Below are 21,922 nucleotides of genomic sequence, written 5' to 3' on the forward strand. Positions count from 1 at the left end.
TATAATATATGCTATAAATTAATTTCTTCACATTTTTCTAATTGTGTACAAGGTGTACTTTTTTAATATTTTGAAGAATTTTAACGTAGAATAATAGTTCTCTTTTCTCTTTGCCTTTTTCTTTTTTTTTCTTTTTTTTTTTTTTTTTTTTTTCTCTGCTTTTTCCTCCTCTTTTTTGTTTTTATTTTTCTGTACGGTGCAATAAATATGATAATTGAAGTTTGTTTTCCCCGTAGTGCAATCTTAAAGACATGACAAAATTAATAATTAGTTATAATGGGGGATAATTTAGATAGGATGTTCTCTAAGAAGGAACGATTTTTTAAAGAAATAATTGAAACGAACTGCATATTTGTGAAATCGTTAAATCATTGGGTTGGTACGAACTATATAACAAGATTAAAATTAAAAAAGGAGACTTTTAAAATAACACCGAAATTGTTAATAAACAAAACTCGATCAAGTAGGAAAAAAAACAAAAAAAATAAGACCATTCTTATTGGCCCGGAATGCGGACCCCACTATATATTATATATATATATATGTATATATATACTGGGAATTGAATATTTGTGCCCAGATATATGAAAAAAAATTTGTACAAAAGCTTTGGAAAAATGATGCACAATTTATATGCGTACAAATGTGATCAAACATGTGATCAAAAATATGTTCAACAATATGTGTGTGTATTTTTTTTTTTTTTTTTTTTTTTCAGAAGCTAGCCGATGTCGCGTGTGCGGATTTTCAATCGAAAAAAACAGCTTAAGAATAGGGTATCCAACAAAAGATCCTAGAGGAAATTATGGTTATATAAGTTGTTGGGTTCACCTAGATTGTTGTAAAAAAATATTGTATGCTATTTTGTATATCAAAGAAAATGAGCTCTATTTACAAAACTATTTAAACAGTTCGGAAAAAAACTTTTGTGAAAATAGTTGTAATAATTATGAACAGTACATATATAAAAATATAAAATGGGAATTTTTTTTTGGAGGATTTGAGGAACTGAGTGATGAAGAAAAGGAAAGGTTAAAAGAAATTGCAAAACCATATGATGTAAAAAGTGGTAAGGGAAGAAATAGTTTTGAGGCTTTGATAAATGAAGAGAAAGAAATGTTTAACTCAAATAATTATATGAAATTAGAAGGAAAAGTTATTGAAAATAAATTAAAAATTCCAAAGGAACTTAAATTTGAATTACTTGAATATCAGAAGGAAGGTGTATCATGGATGATCAATCAAGAATATTCTAATATTAAAGGAGGGATATTAGCAGATGAAATGGGTATGGGAAAAACAATTCAAGCAATAACACTAATATTATGTCAAAAGATAAATTATTTAAACAAAGGAATGGAAAAAACAGAGGATTGTAATGGAAAAGAAATAGATGATGTATGGGAACAAAAATGTCAAATAAATAAAAAAGAAAATAATGATATAATGAAAAATAAATATATAACAAAAGATCTAATCAAAATCAAAGAAGAATCAGACAACAGTGTGATCATATGTGGAAGTGAAGAAGATACAAATTGTGGAATAAAAAGCGAAATAGAAATTGTTTCAAATAGTATAGGAAAAAAGGAAATTAAAAATAAGGCTAATGAAGTCAAGAGTCAGGTTAAAATTGAAGCTATAAAAGATAGGAGTAGTGACCAGTCTAGTGATAAAATAAAAAATAAATTACATGGACAGACGTTAATAATAGCACCTATTGCAGCTGTAATGCAATGGAAATCTGAAATTGAAAAATTTGTAGAGGGAAACTTTTTAAAATTATACGTATATCATGGTAGTTCGAGAAAAATATCGTATGAAGAATTGATAAAATATGATATTGTTATTACATCATATGCTATGGTAGAAGGGAACTTTAGAAAAATAATTACTAAATATAAAGTCCCCTGTGAATATTGCGGTAGATTATATTTACCTAGAACTTTGGTTTTACATAAGAAGTATTTTTGTGGACCTAGTGCTGTTAGAACAGAAAAATTGAAAAAAAGGAAAAAGAAAAACAAAGATACCGCTCTAGTTGCTATGAAGAAATTTGATGATACGTTTGTTCCAACACCCAGAAATACCCTATTACAAATTTTAAGTGAAGCTAAAGGTGCCAATAAAAATGATGAAGAACTGAAGCAACCAAACTATAGAAAAAAAAAAGAAAAGAATATGGAAACTAAAGGGAATAAGCAAATGGAAGAGAAGAATGAGATTATTGTACTAAGTTCAGGGGAATCAAAGGATGACAGCTCGTCATCGAACAAGTCCTTTTTTTCTCCTTTATCTAGAAAAACATCCAGTAGAATTATAGATTTATGTAATGTAGGGTTTGAAAAGGAAATAATTGAAAGAACTGTAGATAGTATAATACATAAGAATGAAGGGGAAAATGGAGGAAAAAATAAAACAAAAAGTGGAGTAAAAAATAAAAGGAATGTTAATTGGAATATGGTTATAAAAGACATATTAGAGAATAATCTGTACAACATAGATATGAATGAGAAATGTAAAAATGTTTTAGCCCAAATGTATTTAACAAATAAGGAAATAGAAAATGATGAACTTAAAAAATTAAATATGGGCGAACTCAAGGTCCTTTTAATAGCCTTGGGGAAACACGTTTTTGGTACAAAAATAGAATTAATTAATAGAATTTTAGTCTCAGCTAAATACATAAGACAAGAGTTAGAACAGATACAAAGCGGAGAGAATAACGGAGATAGTAACAAATGTAACGAGGAAAATAACGAAGAGAGTAACGACGAAGTGCCAAGGCATGTGTCTGCTAAATCGAAATTAAATCGTAAGAGTTATGCATCCGGTGAAGTTGATTGTGGAAATGATTATGAAAACTTGGGAAAAAGTAGTCATAGGAATGATAAAGTGAAAACAGAAAAGAGTAATAAAAAAAAAATGATAAAAAAAGGGAAAACCAGTTATGTTAGGAGAAACACGATCGATTCCCAACGCCTAAAAGAAAGTAGTAAAGCAGCAAAAAAAGGAATAAAAAGAAGAAATACCTGTAACGTAGGTTTGAAGCAAAACAAGAAGAAGCGAAAAATGGCAATGCACAAAGGCAGAAAAGGAAAAGGAAAAAAAAACAGCAGCCACTCTAGTGAGGATGAAGACAACGAAAGTGATCGAAGTGACACTGACAGTGATGAATCATTTAGAATAGAATATTTAAAAGGAGAAGAGAGTGAGAAGAATATTTTTGGAGATAACTCCTTCTCTGAGGAAAATAAAAAGGAAACGAGTGATTCTTTTGATTCATATGATTCAATTATCGTGAAAAAGAGCAAAACAAAAAGAAAGGGTTTGAAAACGAACGAGTCGCATATTTTAATTGAGAGTGCACTGCATCAGATATATTGGAATAGAATAATATTAGACGAAGCTCATAGAATAAAAAATAGAACGACATCAACAACTCAATCAATATTTAATTTAAAATGTTCAGGTTATAGGTGGTGTTTAACTGGAACACCATTGCAAAATAGGATTGGAGATTTATATAGTTTAATTCGATTTTTAGAATTCTATCCGTATGCATATTATTTTTGTTCCAAAAAGGATTGTAAATGTTTATTGCTAAATTATGAAATGAGAGACAACAAATATTGTTATGTTTGTAATCATTCTAGAATAAATCATTTTAACTATTTTAATAAAAGAATTTTAAAACCAATACAATCTTTTGGGTATAATGGAGAAGGCGTTTCAAGTATGTTTTATTTAAGAAATGATATTTTGGATAAAATATTACTAAGAAGAACTAAAAGTGAGAGAAAAAATGATATAAAACTAAAGCCATTAATTATTAGTATACGGAAAGACAAATTATCAAACGAAGAAAAGGATTTTTATGAATCTTTATATAAACAAACATCAACACAATTTGATACATATGTTAAGTCAAACACAGTTCTTCATAATTATGCCCATATTTTTGATTTGTTAAGTAGATTAAGACAAGCAGCTGATCATCCATATTTAATTTTATTTGGAAATACTTTTTTAAGTGATCCATCAGGAAAATTTATAAAAAAAAATTCTTCAATTATTCCAGCTATTTCTAGTGATTATGTATGTGGTATATGTTTAGAAAATGCACCGAAAAAAAGTAATATTACTACAAAGTGTAATCATAATTTTCATAAAACTTGTTTGAAGCAATATATAGATAGTTTTGAAATAGAGAATAGATCTAGTATTAATCAAAATGATATGGAAGAAACATCGGATTTATTGAAATCCAAAACGTATGATTTTGTAAGCAATAATTATGAAAACACAATATGTAGTAATAAAGATATTGTATTTAATAATAACAATGATGAGTCGGATGGAAAATTAAATAAGAAAGCAAAATCTATTTCAGTAGTTAAGTTTAAAGATAAGGAAAAATCTGAATTCATTAATCTATTAAATAACGAAGAGAATATGAAGGATTATCCTTTAGGTTGCCCAGTATGTTACGTACCATTGACTGTTGATTTTCATCTTTTAAATGAAGCAGATGAACATGATGATGAAGAAATTATTATATGTAAAGAAGAAACAACATATATTAATAGGAGTTTTATAAATAGAATTAACATTCAAGAATTTCAGACAAGTACGAAAATAGAAGCCATATTTGAAGAAGTTCAAAGAGTTATAAATACTACTGATGACAAATGTTTAATATTTTCTCAGTATTGTTCCATGCTGGATTTAATTGAATATCAGTTAAAAAAGAACAACATTATATGTTCCAAATTATTAGGTTACATGTCTATGGTGTCAAGAAATAATATATTGTATAATTTCAATCAAGATAAGCAACTTAGAGTTCTACTTATCAGTTTGAAAGCAGGTGGAGAAGGTTTAAATTTGCAAGTAGCAAATAGAATTTTTATTGTTGACCCATGGTGGAATCCAGCAGCAGAATTACAGGCTATTCAAAGGGCACATCGTATTGGTCAAACAAAGACAGTTTATGCTATTCGTTTCATTATAGAAAATACAGTGGAAGAAAAAATTATCCAATTACAAGATAAAAAGCAGTTAGTATTTGACTGCACAATTGGGGATTCGGGGAATGCTATGCAGAAGCTAACAAAAGAGGACTTGGCTTTCCTCTTCCATGCATAAAGCAAATATGGATATATATACATATATATATATATATATATATATGTAAAGTAAAATTAAACTAATAAAGGTGGATCTTTTTTTTTTTTTTTTTCATCTTTAAGGAAAAATTATAACAGGGGAAAAAAAAGGAATATTACTAATGGGTTATTATTATGCTTACATTATGATTGCCTTCTGCATCTTAGCACACATTACTGCATATATTTTGAACGCATCGCAAATGTATATGTGTACATACATACATACATACATGTGTTCACAATGAGTTCCTTTTAATTTTTTTAAAAAATTGCATAACTATAACATAACTTACAAACACTTTTGTCAATTTAAAAAAAGTTTTTCAAAAAAAAAGGTAAAATTAATTAAGAAGATAACAAAAAAAAAAAAAAAAAGGGGGAAATATACAAATTTACCAAATAGCTATATTCCCATCCGAATGAATTGTTAATAATTTGTCATTTAAAATGCAATTAGTTCCATTTATTTCTCCAAGTTGGTTATTTATAATATTGAAATAAGAATGGGTTAAGATATCATACGATACTATATTATAAGGATATGAGCATATTAATTTTTTTCCATCCAACGAAAAAATTGGATAAGATTTGGGTGTTTGATATGTAAGGTCATTTTTTGGATTTTCAAAAGACTGTAAAAAATTAATTTTATTTGCGTTCAGTAATTTCAGTTTTCCACTAACAGACTGTATAGCTATTAACTGATCATCTGGAGAATAATTTAATCCATATATTTTTTCATTAAATAGTTTTTTATCGTATAATATAGAATTACATAGACTTTTATTATGTACCCTTATATCATAACAAATAACAGAACCACTATGCGTACCAATTAGTACATGCGATCCGTAATTCGATATAGCTGAACAAGTAATTAAATTATTTACATGAATAGTATTGTAACAACAATTTTTTTTCATGTTCCAAAATTTAATTGTTCCGTCTACACTAGTTGAGTAAAAAAGAGAATAATCAGTTAGGTAATTATGTAAAGACTTTTCATCCGTATAAATGAAATCATTTAAAAAATTAACTGATGTTATTTTCTCTTTATGGCCATAATATGAATGTTCTACTTTACTTTTTACATTATTTATTAAACATATATTATTATTTGCCATAGCTGCTACAGAATATAATCGTGAGGGATGTATACATATATTATATGCTGGTATTTTGCTGTTCAATATATAAAAACATTTAACACATTTTAATTTATTTTCTTTTACATATATAAAAGCAATTTTCCCGTCTTCTCCACAAGTAACAACCATATTATGATACGGTTCCTCTTGATCGCAATTTTTTATAAGTACTTCATTTTGCACAAAACATTGCCTTATCATCTGCGTATTACTATTACTATTCCTGTTAATGCCGCAGTCACTATTGCTGTCAATGTAGCTATCACTGTTTCTGGCATTATTTCTATTCCTGCTGTTATTCTTGTTGTCGTTATTTTCACTGTCTGTAGTAATAATTCCATTCACATCATTGGACATCCGTAAATTATAAAATTTACTATCACCATTCAAGTTCAACATTCTCATCTTTGTTTCTACTCTGTTTTTGGAGTTGGTTAAATATTCTAAAGAATCTCTTATATCTGTTTTCGGAGTGGTGCAAAAACATAGTATACTGCTACTCGTATGTACATTTAGAAATTTTTTTATTTTAAAAAAACCTTCATTGCGTTTGATATTTCTTGAATATGTGGAAGTGGGGTATGCTTCAATAACTTTACTTTTCAAACTGTTTTCTTCATAAGGGTTATTGCGATTTTTCATGTGTTCTTTAATTTTTAACACGCTGTTACTTAATAATTTAGAAGAGTAACTAATCCTTTTGTTGTTACGTGGGTCGTGATAATTTTTACCATCCAGCTCCTCTTCAGTACTATATTTGTCTCTCGAATATGTCTTCATATTATCATTATTTGTATATGTTAATGGATCATCGGTATAATCAATTTCTTCTTTTTCTGCTAATGGTTGTTTTGTATTATGCACGTAATGTAATTTATCTAAGTATAAATATACACGGAATTTTTGTTTTTTAAAAAAAATATGTTTCGATTTATATTCTTTTTTTGTTCTATGCACATTGTTTCCAACTTTTTTCCTCATTCTTTTGTTCATGCTATATTCAATTTTTTTTAATTGACGTTTATACGATTTTTTGCATGTTAACAAATATTTAAGGAGATTTTCATTTTCTACTTTTTTTTTAAACAGTACATTTCTTAAAGCAAAATATTCCTTATCCATTTTTATTTTGTAATTTTTCATTTCATATACCTGCTTTAGTAGTTTAAAATATGCAAGTCTTATATTGTCATATTCTCGCATCAGTTTAGCATTTCTCCTGTCCTTTAAGTCTATTTTACTCTGGAGCAATTTATTATTATTTTCATATAGTTTTATTACTTGTTTTTTTTTATTTAGACTTTCTTCTAATTTAAAAAGTTCTTTTTTTTTTTCAAAAAGTTCCTCTTCTCTTTTAATAATACCATTATGCAGTGTTTTATTTTCTTTATTTGTAATATTTAGCAGTTTTTCCTTTTCATTTAAGCTGTTTTTTAAAAGAAGAATGAGTTCATCATTTTTCCCTTTCTGTTTAATAACTTCTAAGAATTCTTTCTTTGAAATTAAATTCTGGCAATCATTTTGACTTATGTCAAAAGCGGGGGTACCTAATATATTAATTTTCAAATTGTTCAAAGGATTATGGTAATCATTATCCTTTTTCTTCGTACATTCGTCAGTTAATGGATCATCATTTTTTTTTAAATTATTTTCCATTAATATTTTACTTTCAAATGACAAACTGAACTTACTGTTATTTAGTAAGTAAATATTTTCAGACGTAAATGAAGCAATAATAGCTAATAATTTATTTTTTTCATCAACTAAGGAATTATATGAAGCTAAAACATCTTGATAGTTCTCACTTTGACTGATATTTCTTTGTTTAAGGCGGTATAAAATTGTGCTTTTCCAAGCTTCAGTCATTTTATTTTATATGGAAAGATTAAAAAACAAAACAAAAATACAAAAAAAAAAAGGGGGGGGGGCGTGGAATGACCACTTATAATATCATCATGAAAAAGACTAGAGTTAGTAGTTAACATGTTTTGATTCATATCTACGTTATATTATTACATACTTAACTACATCAATCCATATGTGAAGCTTTCATTATAATCCATTATAATATAACAAGATAACATAATTTTCATTTTTTCATTTATTTTACAGTATTTATTTGAACGACATGTAATTCGTCTAAGGCGCATGCGTTAATTTTATCATGTTTTTTTAAATATACACTGTATTTACATATAAATAAAGAAAAATATGTACATATGTATACAAATTCATATATATACATATACATTACATATATAATGAATGTTAACAATACATACATGTACGAATGATAATGGTAACAAAAATAAAAAATAAAAAATAAAAAAGTAAATGATGTAACTAATTTTTCCCTTTGAAATCATATTTGTTTTTCACATTTAAAAGTTTAAAAAATTATTTCAAGGTTCATTTTTTTTTTTTTTTTTATATATTAAATGTATAAAAAAAATATTTATCAAGTTGTTAAATATTTACATTAATATAGAGAGAACGACTTTTTCTTGCCATGAAAAAACAGGACAAGATAGTTGAAATTAAAATTAATAATTAATTTTATATAAGATATTTTTAATTAATTAAATTTTTAAGTTAATTATAGCATTGTTTTAGTTCCACTTAAAACAAAGAAGAAATACAAAAAAAAAGTACACATGAATGTTTTTTCTCTTTTTTTTCTGAAATAATAAAGTTTGAAGAGTTTCATTTACATGATAATATAATATGCTACACGATTATTCGTACATTCCAAATCTTTGCAGAAAGGGAAAGGAAATAGGAAAAAGAAAAAAAAGAAAAAAAAGAAAAAGAAAAATAATAAGAATAAGAATAATAAGAATAATAAGAACAATAAGAACAACTGCAGGAAAATGCAATAAATTATTTTTGTAAAATTGTACTTCATGAAAGGATATTTAATCACTCGTATAAATATACACCATACATATTTATGTAATTGCATAAGGAAAAAAATAAATACTTATATATATGCATTCGTATATCTACATGGTTGTATTTTTACCTGCTTTTATTAATATTCATGCAAGGAAAAATTTGGGTGGGCGTCTTTCAAACTTTCAATTATGTTCTATATACCAAATAAAAAAGGGGTAAAAAAGGAAGAAGAAAAATTGATTCATATAAATAAGTATATTCTTCTGCTATTCTTATTTGTTATTCTTTTCCTACCTGCAGTACATCCTTTTTTTTAGTTGGATCATCTGTTTTTTTGGGTTTGTTTTTTCTTTTGTAAAACCTGTGAAAAGGTGAACTCGATAATGTAGAGATTTATTATTCTCATAATGGTACCCCCCTAACAACATTCGCTTGTTTGGGAGACTTAGATATGCATGTATAAATAAAAATAGTTGTATAATTGATAACATACATACGTATGCAGCATATGTTGGAAACACATATAAGGAAAAAAGGAAGAAATATTGCATTAGAAAAACTTTTATTATTTTACATATAATCCCCTAGCCAAGCATCCTTTGCTTCTTCGCAGCTACATGAAAAAAGAAAAAAAAAAAAAAGTATAAGAAAATGAAAAAAATATATGAAAACAATTAATATTCTTAAAATTACGCATATTTTAAATATAGAAAAAAAAACATTTCGTAGATTTTTATTTTGAATTAATACTCATTTGGGTCACTAAGATTTTTGTCCTTAATCAAAAAATTTTCTTTTCTATTTTCTTTTGTTAAGCGTTTCCAGCATGGTTCCTTGGGAAGCAAGTAGAAATATTAGCATTTATTCGATAAAGAGGAAAAAAAAAAAAATTAAAGGGCAAAAAAATGAAGAGCCAAAAATATGAAGGGATGAAAATATAAAGAGTTCTTAACTTTGGTCTTTTTGCGAATTTTCAATTTTAAGCCTCTCTCTAAAGAAGAGTAAGTTGATTCCTAAATAATTTTTTTAGTAAGTAAAGTAATTGTAGAGGATGTAAACAAGAAAAGAAACAATTTATAAGGAAAAAGAGGTATATTTAACGAAGCGCTTATAATAAGTATGTATGTATGTAAGTATGTATGTAAGTATGTATGTATGTATTTATGTATGTATGCATGTAGGTATGCGCGTATATTGGAATAATCAAAAAACCTCTGGAATTATTGGCCTTAATAAATGTAAGTTCAGTTTAAAGTTCTCCCCTTTCTTGTTTGTGGCTGAAAGATATATGTTGCTAATAAAAAAAAATATATATGTTCAATTTCTTGAACGAAAGAATAATGTAATATTTCAAGTAGGGACATTTACAAACATAACATGAACAATGCTTTTAGGAAGTAGCGAAAGAAAACAGTCAAAAAATAAAGATGGTCATAGATATGGTAGCATATTTGCAAAATAAAATTTAAAAAGCTTGTCTAAGGGGAAGGAAGAAAAAGGCGCACTTTATAAAACTCAATTTATCACGTTAATTTAAAAGTGTTCATGCTTGTGTGCTTCTGTGAGGGTATGTATATATGTATGTATGTATATATGTAATATATATGCTTGTGTGCGCTTATGAATGCAGGAATTTATAAAGATAGTGAAAACTAAGTTGGTGCTCATCTTTTTTAAAGCATAACTTTTCCGTAAATTTCACTACTTCCTCCAGAACTGATGGAATTAAAACAATTAATGTCAACTTATTTGAATTCTGTCCCCATCGAACAGTTGGAGCTTCTGTTCTAGAAAAATATAGAATCGTACAAAAAGGAAAAAAAAGAGAAAAAAAGAAAAAAAGAAAAAAGAAGTAAATAAAATGAGATAAAATGTAAGGGAACGTTTTAGGAAAAAATACCCTTTTTGTATGTTTATTTAAAAAAAAAAAAAATTAGCTGTATGTATTTCTGCGAGTTAATCTACTTTATTCTTACAAATATAGAGTTTTTCACAAAATAACTAAATATATGCATAATTTGCCGCGTATTCATTTTTTAAAAATTTTATTAATTCATAAATAATAATTACAAAAGACATGAACGGAAAAAAACATTATGCAAGTTTACTGTGATGTTGGATAAGTAATAATTGTGGACAGGAGTACATAAAATAATAGGGGCAACGTCATTTTAAGAAAAATGAAAGTCGAAGTTTTAAAGTTTATTTTATATAATATTTTTTAATAGGAAGATTGAAAGTGTAGTATGTTAAATAATTTAATAATTTCTACTATTAAAATGGGGCAATTAAATTCTTTCTGAAATTTTTGGAGGTGAAAAATTACAAATAAAAAAAAAAGTTTGTGTGATGTTCGAGAAGCTAATTAAAAACTGGGCATGTATGCACTTAAGTGAATGTTTTAACAACAACGAACAGAATTACCCATATCCTTCAAATGTCTAATTTATAGACATAATTTAATGTGTGCAATCAAAATGTGTTAATGTAGCTCATGTAAGTATACACTTTAAAAAAAAAAAAAAAAAAAAAAAAATATATATATATAGATTACTATTCCATCAATTTAATAGCAATAAAACTTTTACAATTGTATTGCCTTATTCGAGAAAAATTTTACCAAAATAATTGCATGTTTCAATTTTGCATTTCTCTTTTATGTTTATAAAGAACACATATTCTTACTATGGGCTAAACTTTTAAGCCAACAAATCCATCTTAAGCATGTTTAAAGATCTTAACTGTGAAAATAATTACACAAAAGAGGGTAATAAAATGGAACCTATTAATATTTTCTTTTATATTTTTTATATAGGACTTTTTTTTTATTTTATTTTGGCTTGTTCTATTTTCTTAAATTATGCATTGCGAGCACTTGGAAAACATAAAAAGGATATTCTTATTGCTATTTCATACATGACTTCCCAATTCGGAAAAGTATATAGCATTACCTTGAATTTTTTTTTTAAAATAAAATTCGTGCATACTGTTATTTATAAAACATATTTTTCAAATAAAACAAAAAAAACAATACATTTATTTTCTATATTTCATTGATATATTTTACCATAATATTGTATAAATATAATATTTTCCGCGTTTTTCTTGGTAAATATTGAAAAAAAAAGAAAAATAAAACTACTTCGTTATATATATATATATATATGTATATATCACGTAAATGTTACTTTTTAACTTCTTTTTTTTCTTATGAGCAAAAAAAAATTTACTCTTAATCATATCAAAAATATAATTACATAAATTTACATTTGTATGAACTATAATTCACCGTATTACTGGTTTGAATGTTTAAAACATTTTATTTTCATCACGCCTCGTTTTTGAAAATATGTAAAGAAGACATTCATCCGATTAATAATTAATTGATATATACAAAATATTTTGAAAGCAATTATTTTACGCATAATGAACATAAAACAGCATAATACGGGCACATATTTATGCATTTAATGTATATATGATTGTTATATTTATTGCATCTTTGTTCCCTCATAAGTGAAGTAAAAAAATTGATAAATAAAAAAAATCATGTAAAAACGTGCAGAAGTGGTAATTTTTTATATTAAGCAAAATAGCAGCCGCAACATATAGCAACTAAAACGTAAAGAGATTTTCGGAATACAACTATCCGTATGTATATATGAATACACGTATTAAAATTTAACTTTTTTGATTTCGCTAAAAAAATTGACATTTGAACAGCTATCGAACCAATTTAAATTTAAAGTATAAATAATGGAGGAGGGAAGTTATGAAAATATAGTAAACCCTCAAAATCTTAACCTGTTAATATATAAATAACATATAATATTATTATATATGTAAATTAACAGTTCATGTGAATTAGTAATTTACTTTTTTTTTTTTATTAACCAATCTTAAAATTGCGAGAAAAACGCTTTTATTTTTCGCACTACTTCAAATATTTAAATTTTCACCTTTGAAACAATATTGTTCATCATTTCAAATGAAAAATTATAAAATAAAATTTGAAGTTTTGGTAAACACGAATAAAAAACAAAGAAAATTATGCTCTCATTCATTCTTTCGTTTGTTCATTCGTTCTTTATTTTTTTCTTATTTTTTTCGTAATTTTTTCCTTTTTTTTATTTTGCTTACAAGCACCATGCTGTGATTCCAATTTTTTTTTTTAAGTACAATAAAATTTTTTTTTTTTTTAGCTTTTAAATGAAGAAAGCTGACTAAAATAGTACTATGAAAATAGCTGAGTATATTATATAATAAAAACTACTGTACTTTTGAAATATTTACTCGTTTATCATTTTCTAGAATGAGCTGAAAGTATAAGAATTAACTTATATTTTGTGTTACTTGATGGTTATATATATTATATACCATATGTACGTGAATATATGTATATATATAAGTATACATTCATATATATGTTATTACTTACTGTTAAACACCCATTTATGTATACCAATCAACATACGTAATAAATAGATGAGAAAAGGAAGAGGCGTATTTACGTTTGCACAGAATTTCAGCGCGTCCAAGAAATCAAGGAGCACCAATTTTGGAAGTTACCATTCTTCTGACGGAGAAAACGTAGATATGATTTTTTCAAAAAAGAGTGATGTTTTGAAATACCAAGGGCATAGAAAAAATAGTGAAGATAGTTTTTATGCCTATTCGAAAAGATTTGTTAACATTCTGAGTAATACGCTATTTGCATAAAATTGAAATTTTCTTCCCATCCCGTCCAATGTTACATATAATTTGTTACCCCCATTTATGACGTTATATATATAAATATTTTTTGATGTTCATTTATTGAGAATAGTGAATGTATTACATGAGGGAGGACCATAAAAATATATGTATATTTATTCATGTGCATACATATATATATATATATATATGAATTTAGAAGTGTATAAGCAGTACATTGGTGTTTATGTATAGACATCTATATTCATAAAGGAGTTTACATCTTTTGATTTTCATCTATATATGCTTTACACATATATGATAATACATATTTTTCGTTATGTTTATAAGATTCGCTATTTCATGGAATATTACATTTTAAAGTTGTATAATTGCATAAATTTGTAAAGTTTCCTTATATGCTTATATGTTTATTTGCAAAAAGATAATTTTAACGTAATTTTTATAGAAATACGCTATTTTTTTTTTTTTAATTTTTTAGATAACATATTTTGCATATTATCAATCATATGTTCTTGGGGAACTATAGTATGATATCAAAAATAAAATAAAATAAAATAAAATGAGAGAACGAAGCATTATATTACAAGCAATGTATATATAGTACTCGAATATCTGTGATTAGCATGTTTCGCGCATATATACATATATTTATACGTACTTATATACATATATACATACTTATATACATATATACATACTTATATACATATATACATACTTATATACATATATACATACTTATATACATATATACATACTTATATACATATGTACATACTTATATATATATATATATATACATACATAAAGTGATTTCCTTTTTTCTTGTTTTTATAAAAGGATTCACTCGTTCAAGTAATTTCAGGAAAGGATGTTTACGTTTCTTTGGTCTGTTATTTGATAATTCTTTTAGTGGCTGTAATAACTGTAACCTTATACATTTTATATGTTGATAGAAATTACCGACCTTGTGACTTTTTTTGAAAAAAACTATTTTTAAGTTGTATTTTAAGAAGTCTTTTTTTTTTAAACAGAAAAATTAGAATAATTTATAACTGCATATATAACATCATAAGGGTACTTATTTTGTTCCCTTTTGTTTTATTCTATTTTAATTTTTTTGTGTTTTTTCTTTTTATAATTTTACCATATGTAAAAAAAACTTTATAACAGAGAAAAAGTATAATTAATAAAACATATAGCAGGTTTATAATTTTTTCCTTTTGTTTAAAAAAGATAAGAGGAAATGAATGAATACTAAATTGGGGAAGGAAATTTTGCAATTTTAGTAAATTTCAGTTAATTTTATCCATTATGAATCAATTCGAGTTAATATCAATTAGTTTCAATTAATTTTAGGTTTATTTTTAGCATTTTAAAAAAAAAGAAAAAAAAGGTATCTGTAACAATAAATGCAGGAAAGAAAGTAGTTTTTTTTTTTTTTTTTTTTTACTATTAACTTTTCTTTACCTAATTTAATTGTATTGTGTTTTGGGAGTAAAAAAAAAAAAAAAAAAAAAAAAAAAAAAACGCTTTCATAATTGCTAAATTAAAAGGAATAAAAGTTTATGTCTTCCTTTTTTGTGATGTTCTTAAGCCTGCATGGATATATCTTTAATTACAAATGTCAAAAGTTTATACATATATATAAATATATACATATATACATGTGGATAGACAGAAAATCTGTGTGTAAGCCTAGGCTTAATTTAAGTCCTCGCTTGTCAACAGAATAAGAAGAAAGGGAAAAAAGAAAAATAAATTTCATTTTGCACATTTCGTAAGTTGTGCATAGATTAGTTTTTAATTATAACTGCAAGAATGAAGAAAATTAAAGAACATAAGCATTAATCCAAAATTGTTTAAGGGGCTTTATATCGAACTGTAAGTATAAATGTAAATAAACCTGGGGGTATTTTTTTTTTCCTTATTTCGTTGTAAATCTTAATAGATCTGTTCTGCACAAAAGAAATAATTGTATAACACGGTAATGAAGCACAAATATATATATAGGTCATTTTTTTTTTTTTTTATTTTGACAAAATAGTAACTCCATTATTTTAACTTAAAAATTTCACTTTAGAAATCTGAAAAGAATATAACATAAAATAGCTAATTTTGGACATTTTATTTTTTTTTTTTTAAGAAAAAATTTATTTATGGTATGGTTAAGGATAAAAAAATAGAAAATTTTTTTTTTTTTTTTTTTTTGTTTTTTTACTTACAACGTATAGCTTTTTGATGGACAGAAAAAAATGAATAGCATTCCATATATCAAAAATTTATATAGTAAGAAAATAAAAATTAGAATATAAAACGAACTTGCATCCTTTCTTTTTAGATAAAATAAAATATATACTACGTTCAAATGTTGACTAAGAAATTGTTTCAAAGACCCCCCTTACCACGACACAGTTGTGGCAAGAATGGCAGCGAGAGTTGCGACAATCTTGGCATATTAAAGAATGTTAATTTGATTTAATATATGGTTATGTATATTTATACATATATGTATATGTGTGTACGTATGTAAATATCCCCCTACACACATACAAATACGCAAGTACATTTGCGTATATACTGGTACCTAGGTAAGTGTGATGCTTTTTAAAAACAATTTAAAACCATTTTCTTTTTAGCGGACCCTTCGAATAAGCTGTTCAACGATTTGAGAATATGCACAAAGGCTATGGAATCATGCGGTATGACATGCAGCTCCCTATATGTAGCGGTAACACCTATATTAAAAATAAAGGAACAGAACATTAAATTTGTACTTTTTACATAAAAATTTATTTATTCATTTATTTGTTTACTTATTTATTTATATATATATATATATATATTTTTTTTTTTTTTTCTGTGGTTTAATACACATTTGTAAAAGTTCTTGCTGATGCGTATATTTGTCTGTCTACATATAATATTGTTCATATGTTTGAAAAAGTTTAAAGATACAGTTCTTTTGTTTTTCCGAAATATAAAAGGAAGAAAGTTCATTCACATTATTAGGTTAAACTACATGATTAGATATATAAAATTAAATAAAATTTTTCCCCTATTTTTTTGAAGACGCCTTGGCAAGTAGAAGGAGGAGGTGTCATTGGTGTTATGAGATTGGAAGACCAAATAAGAAACCCGCCAGTAGTAAAGTTAAAAGGGCATACATCGAATATACTAGATTTAGCATTTAATCCTTGTTATAGCGAAGTTATTGCATCGAGTTCAGAAGATATGACAATTCGAATTTGGGAGGTAGCACAAAATGATGATAAAACAAGAGAGATAAAAGATCCCCTTTGTATTTTAAAAGGACATAAAAAAAAGGTAAATATTATTGATTGGAATCCTATAAATTATTATATATTATCTTCAACTTCTTTTGATTGTGTAATAAATATATGGGATATAGAAAATGAGAAAAAAGCTTTTCAAATTAATATGCCAAAAAAGCTAACATCTTTAAAATGGAATATTCGAGGCACTTTACTTGTTGGTACATGTCTGAATAAATATCTGCATATAATAGATCCCAGAAAAAAAGAAATATGTTCAAGTTTTTATGTACATAATGGCGGGAAAAGCGCGAGGAGTATATGGATTGATGGTATTAGAGGAAATGATGATTATGTATTAAGTACAGGTTTTTCAAAAAATAATATGAGAGAAATAAAATTATGGGATCTTAAAAATACATCTTCTCCTCTTGTTAACATGTCAATAGACAATGCTTCTGCTCCTTTACTTCCTCATTATGATGAAAGTATAGGAATCTTTTATTTAATTGGTAAGGGGGATGGAAATTGTAGGTACTATCAACAATCTGAAGGCATTATTAGAAAACTGGGTGAATACAAATCTTGTTTACCTTTTAAGTCTTTTGGATTTTTACCAAAGCAAGTTTGTGATATATATAAATGTGAAATTGGAAGAGTATATAAAAATGAAAACAATACTAGTATTAGACCTATATCTTTTTTTGTCCCTAGGAAAAACTCTACTATATTTCAAGAGGATTTATATCCTCCTATAATTATGCATAACCCAAAAAATAGCTCTAAGCATTGGATTGATGGAATTGATTTAAATATTAATAGAATATCTATAAAAGATTTAACAGAAAGTGACCTAAGAATTACTAAAAAATTTAAAAGGGTCCCTTACTCTTGTAACAGCATTATTATAGAAGATAATTTCCCCTCTAAGAGAGGCTCTATCATTAGGAAGTTTACCAGAAAATTTACCTTCTTTAAAAAAAGTAGTAGGAAAATAAACGAATGTAACAACAATGAGGATGATAATAGTATTAATAATTATAATTATACTAGTAGCAATAAAAACAAAAATTCGTTCGACAGCTCGAAAGATTCACTGAATTTCAAACTTAAAAGTTTTAAAGTGAAAGGGATACTAAATGATGACGGTGAAAAACAGTTTTACAATGATGATGGGGATAACGAAAGAGAGAAAAGCAATGTGATGGAAGATGAACAAATTAGTGAATACACTCAGACGGGGAAAAACAACTTAGATGAGAAAGGTGAAGATTCCATTTATAGTGGAAAGGTGGAAAAAAATAGAAATACTATAAGCAAATGCTGCGATGCCATTAGGAACATTAAGCTTTGTCTAAAGAGGGAGAAAATATAGTAACGAGGAATGTATATGAGGTAGGAAAAAAAGAAAAACGCGGAAAAATTCCAAAAAATTGAAGAGAAAAATTTTAAATAGTTATGACTTACACTTTTACGCAGTCTGAATGCGGGGGTTAAGAGACTTTTTTTCCATACACTTTTGTTTATACATGTTTTTTTTTTTTTTTTTTTTTTGTTTCTACTTCTCCCCATTTTGTGATTTTGTTAATGTGCATATTTAATTATAGGTTTAATTGCTATGTACATGTACATATATGTTTTAAAAGAATTTTTTTTTTTTTTTTTTTTGCATGTGTGCATTAAGACACAATAAACAAATATAACTTTATGTAATTGTCAATAGGATACACACTATGTTGTGCTATTTTGCGCATTTTTGCTCACCTTTTATATTTTTCCAATCTTTCCACATCATTTCGCTAGAACGAAAGTACACGAATTAAGAATATGCTTGAATAAATTTTTGCAGTTGGATATTTCAGTTTTTTTAAGATTTAAATTGTGCAAACATTCACATGCGTGCTAAGGGGTGAAGCAGATACATGTGTATATATATATATATATATTTACATAAAAAATAAATAAAACAAGTTGGGAATCTTTCCTTTTTTTAAGTAATAAAATAAAAAAGGTCGATGAATTGAAGATGGATAAGTACACAAAAAGACGAAGAACAGAAGATGACGACGTAGGTATTAACGCTTAAGTGCAGACAAAGGTTTCAAAAAAAAATTCGGAAAAACAAAGAAGCAGTAAAGTCTCCGTTAACTTAATATAGATCTATTGTCGAGACTAATGAATATCCATACTTGCACGTATTATGTATAATAATATATATGTATATGTATATGTACATATGAACGTACTTAATAATTTTTCGACTTTACGACCACAAAAACTTGAAATATTCTTCTTCGAAAGACTTTAGTTTAGCAATCTCTTGGACTATGTCATTGTGTATATCCTGAAAGGTGCAAAAATTGAAGGTATTTAAGATGTAGGCCTTTTTTAAATTATATGGACGAACAAATGAAAAAGCAATTTAAAACGCTAAGAGGAAGAACAAACTCCAATGACAGTTATTATGTAATATATATTTTATTATATAAAAGTGTACGATTTTGTTACATCAATTTTTTTGGTAGCATCTATGTTTATCCAGTAATCTTCGTTAGAAAAATGTTTGTAATTTTCGTATATTCTTTTTTGAACTTCAACCTTTTCATATATTTCTTCGCCTTAAAATAGAGTTTCCATAAAAAGAAATTTTAATAAGAATGGTATCTACACATTCATAAAAATCTAAGCATTCTTAATAGCATAATGTTCGAAAGTACTTCCAAGGTGTACCATTTGCTCTGCAATACTCCTGTGTAAAATGTGTTAACAAGTACATAAACAACTCACACATATGTTACACGTAAGAATACCCGCGCATAAATATATATTCACCTAGGTGTTTTATATGTGCATATAAATGAGGTACCATATTTTGATCTATTTTGGGCAAAAGTGGGTGATACATCCAGGTAAAAAACGACATCTGGTTTTATGAGACCTTGATCAGGGTTCATGCACCAACTTTTTGTTAAATTCTTGAAAAAATGGGAAATTGTGCATGTACAAATTAGAAAGGGCAAAAATGAAATAAAATTAAAGACAAATAACAACATTTCATTTTACACGTACGTGAATAAATAAATATATATGCGTGTATGAATATATGTATGCGTGTATGTTTCGGGTTTTGGGGGGGGGAATCCAAACCAGAGCACCACAGGAGTAAGCCACGCCAGAATAGGCATATCTGTCACACACAACCCAGACACCTTTTATCAGTAAATTTTTAATTTCATTCCTAAATCGATTGTTATGCAAAAAAAAAAAAAAAAGGAAAATACATACGCACACATATGCATATGTATATATATGAATTGTTGAGCTGATTTTTTTGGTTAACAATTAACATATACATAATGACCTATATATATATATATATATATGTATATGTATGTATATATGGGTATATTATCGATATGTGTAGGGGCATAGCACTTTGACATTGCTGAAAAGTATAAATGGAAAGTAGAAAAATGTTATAACATTCGTTCCCATCTGTTCGCTGAGAACAGTAAGTGAATAGTTTCATTCGGAAAGTTATTCTCCATCTTCAAATAATTAGCAATTATTTGTCCAGTTACAGTTTCCCTATCTTAAAAAAGTAATAATTCGTTCTATTTTTATTTATCCTATATGTTTTATTATTATTATTTTTTTTTACGCATTTATCTGAACTTTTCTACATTTTTCAATATTTTTATCTTTCCATTTTTTTTTGTTTTTTTTCTTATTCCTTTTAAATGTCGTACTTGGGAAATACAAATGCTTAACATCCACATTTTTGCCTTTCAAGTGTTCAACTAATAGCTTTGATTGCGTAGATTTCCCTGATCTAATATAAATAAATAAATATATATAAATATATTTGTATGATGTGTTTTTAATAATTTTTACTAAACATTTTCGGTTTGACGTTCAAAATTTAGTCACTATAATATATGTGTAAAAAAAATACATATATGAATTCCATTTCTTTAATTTTTAACAATAATTACAAAGTAAAAATTTCATTTTTCAACCTATCGAGTCCTTCAAAGACTATAAACTTTCCTTTCTTTTTGTCACTATTACTAAAAGTGTTTATAGTGTTCATTTTGTGGTGAGGGTCTACAATTTAAACTAAGAGCCGCATTTAATGAAATGTTGACTTACACCCTAATATACTTTCAGGTTTACTTAAACGTCTACGCATACATATAAATACAAATAAATAAATAAATATATATATATATATATGTGTAGGGTGATGTAGTTTAGTTATTTGTGGACTTATTTTCTCCTTTCTAAATCTGTTCTTTGAAAATAAGTAGAAATTACAATATGAACTTTCAAGTGCTTTCTAAATATTAAATTTATGACTATAGTAAGGATAGAAATATAAACTAAGAAATATTATTAAATTTCAAAAAAAAAAAAGAAAAAAAAAAGAGAGATTAAAATAAAGTAATAATGCTTTATTTGGAATGTAGAAATACAATATTAAAAAAAAAAAAAGAAAGAAAAAAATACTGAAGGGGAAATGTCACTATACCATTATGCATATAAAAAAAAAAAAATTATAAAATAAAAAATAAGCAATTTGCACATTTTTTTTCTTGAAACAGTGTACAGAGAAAAACAAAATTTAACAAAATAAAATAAGATATTATTCCAGAATATCATATCTTTACAACGTGTAAAAGGTTAAAAAAATAAAAAAAGAACTTTTATTTTGACT

General features: G+C 26.1%; 6 protein-coding genes across 6 annotated transcripts; 3 read left to right on the plus strand and 3 right to left on the minus strand.

Annotated features, from left to right (window-relative positions):
• Positions 1-276: 276 nt before the first annotated feature.
• On the plus strand, positions 277-5,148 carry PmUG01_14084000 (DNA repair protein rhp16, putative; the record flags this gene model as incomplete). Its single annotated transcript, XM_029008441.1, has 2 exons — positions 277-463; positions 719-5,148. 2 exons carry the CDS (start codon positions 277-279, stop codon positions 5,146-5,148), a joined length of 4,617 nt encoding a protein of 1,538 aa, XP_028864731.1.
• A 415-nt stretch (positions 5,149-5,563) lies between these two features.
• Positions 5,564-8,185, minus strand: PmUG01_14084100 (conserved Plasmodium protein, unknown function; the record flags this gene model as incomplete). The annotated part of the gene is made up of 1 exon (XM_029008442.1): positions 5,564-8,185. The coding sequence occupies one exon, from the start codon at positions 8,183-8,185 to the stop codon at positions 5,564-5,566; it is 2,622 nt and encodes an 873-aa protein (XP_028864732.1).
• Positions 8,186-9,350: 1,165 nt separating this feature from the next.
• Positions 9,351-11,384, minus strand: PmUG01_14084200 (conserved Plasmodium protein, unknown function; the record flags this gene model as incomplete). Its single annotated transcript, XM_029008444.1, has 8 exons — positions 9,351-9,407; positions 9,509-9,575; positions 9,789-9,827; positions 9,965-10,047; positions 10,168-10,227; positions 10,427-10,508; positions 10,900-11,001; positions 11,323-11,384. The coding sequence occupies 8 exons, from the start codon at positions 11,382-11,384 to the stop codon at positions 9,351-9,353; spliced, it is 552 nt and encodes a 183-aa protein (XP_028864733.1).
• Positions 11,385-13,699: 2,315 nt separating this feature from the next.
• PmUG01_14084300 (conserved Plasmodium protein, unknown function) lies at positions 13,700-14,914 on the plus strand (the record flags this gene model as incomplete). Its single annotated transcript, XM_029008445.1, has 3 exons — positions 13,700-13,913; positions 14,409-14,455; positions 14,771-14,914. 3 exons carry the CDS (start codon positions 13,700-13,702, stop codon positions 14,912-14,914), a joined length of 405 nt encoding a protein of 134 aa, XP_028864734.1.
• A 1,271-nt stretch (positions 14,915-16,185) lies between these two features.
• Positions 16,186-18,580, plus strand: PmUG01_14084400 (coronin, putative; the record flags this gene model as incomplete). Its single annotated transcript, XM_029008446.1, has 3 exons — positions 16,186-16,219; positions 16,570-16,661; positions 17,003-18,580. 3 exons carry the CDS (start codon positions 16,186-16,188, stop codon positions 18,578-18,580), a joined length of 1,704 nt encoding a protein of 567 aa, XP_028864735.1.
• Positions 18,581-19,468: 888 nt separating this feature from the next.
• On the minus strand, positions 19,469-21,298 carry PmUG01_14084500 (thymidylate kinase, putative; the record flags this gene model as incomplete). The annotated part of the gene is made up of 7 exons (XM_029008447.1): positions 19,469-19,549; positions 19,714-19,823; positions 20,072-20,180; positions 20,353-20,443; positions 20,689-20,797; positions 20,955-21,037; positions 21,225-21,298. The coding sequence occupies 7 exons, from the start codon at positions 21,296-21,298 to the stop codon at positions 19,469-19,471; spliced, it is 657 nt and encodes a 218-aa protein (XP_028864736.1).
• Between the last annotated feature and the right edge of the window lie 624 nt (positions 21,299-21,922).

This window comes from Plasmodium malariae (assembly GCF_900090045.1).
Source record: "Plasmodium malariae genome assembly, chromosome: 14".
Taxonomy (NCBI): Eukaryota; Apicomplexa; class Aconoidasida; order Haemosporida; family Plasmodiidae; genus Plasmodium; species Plasmodium malariae.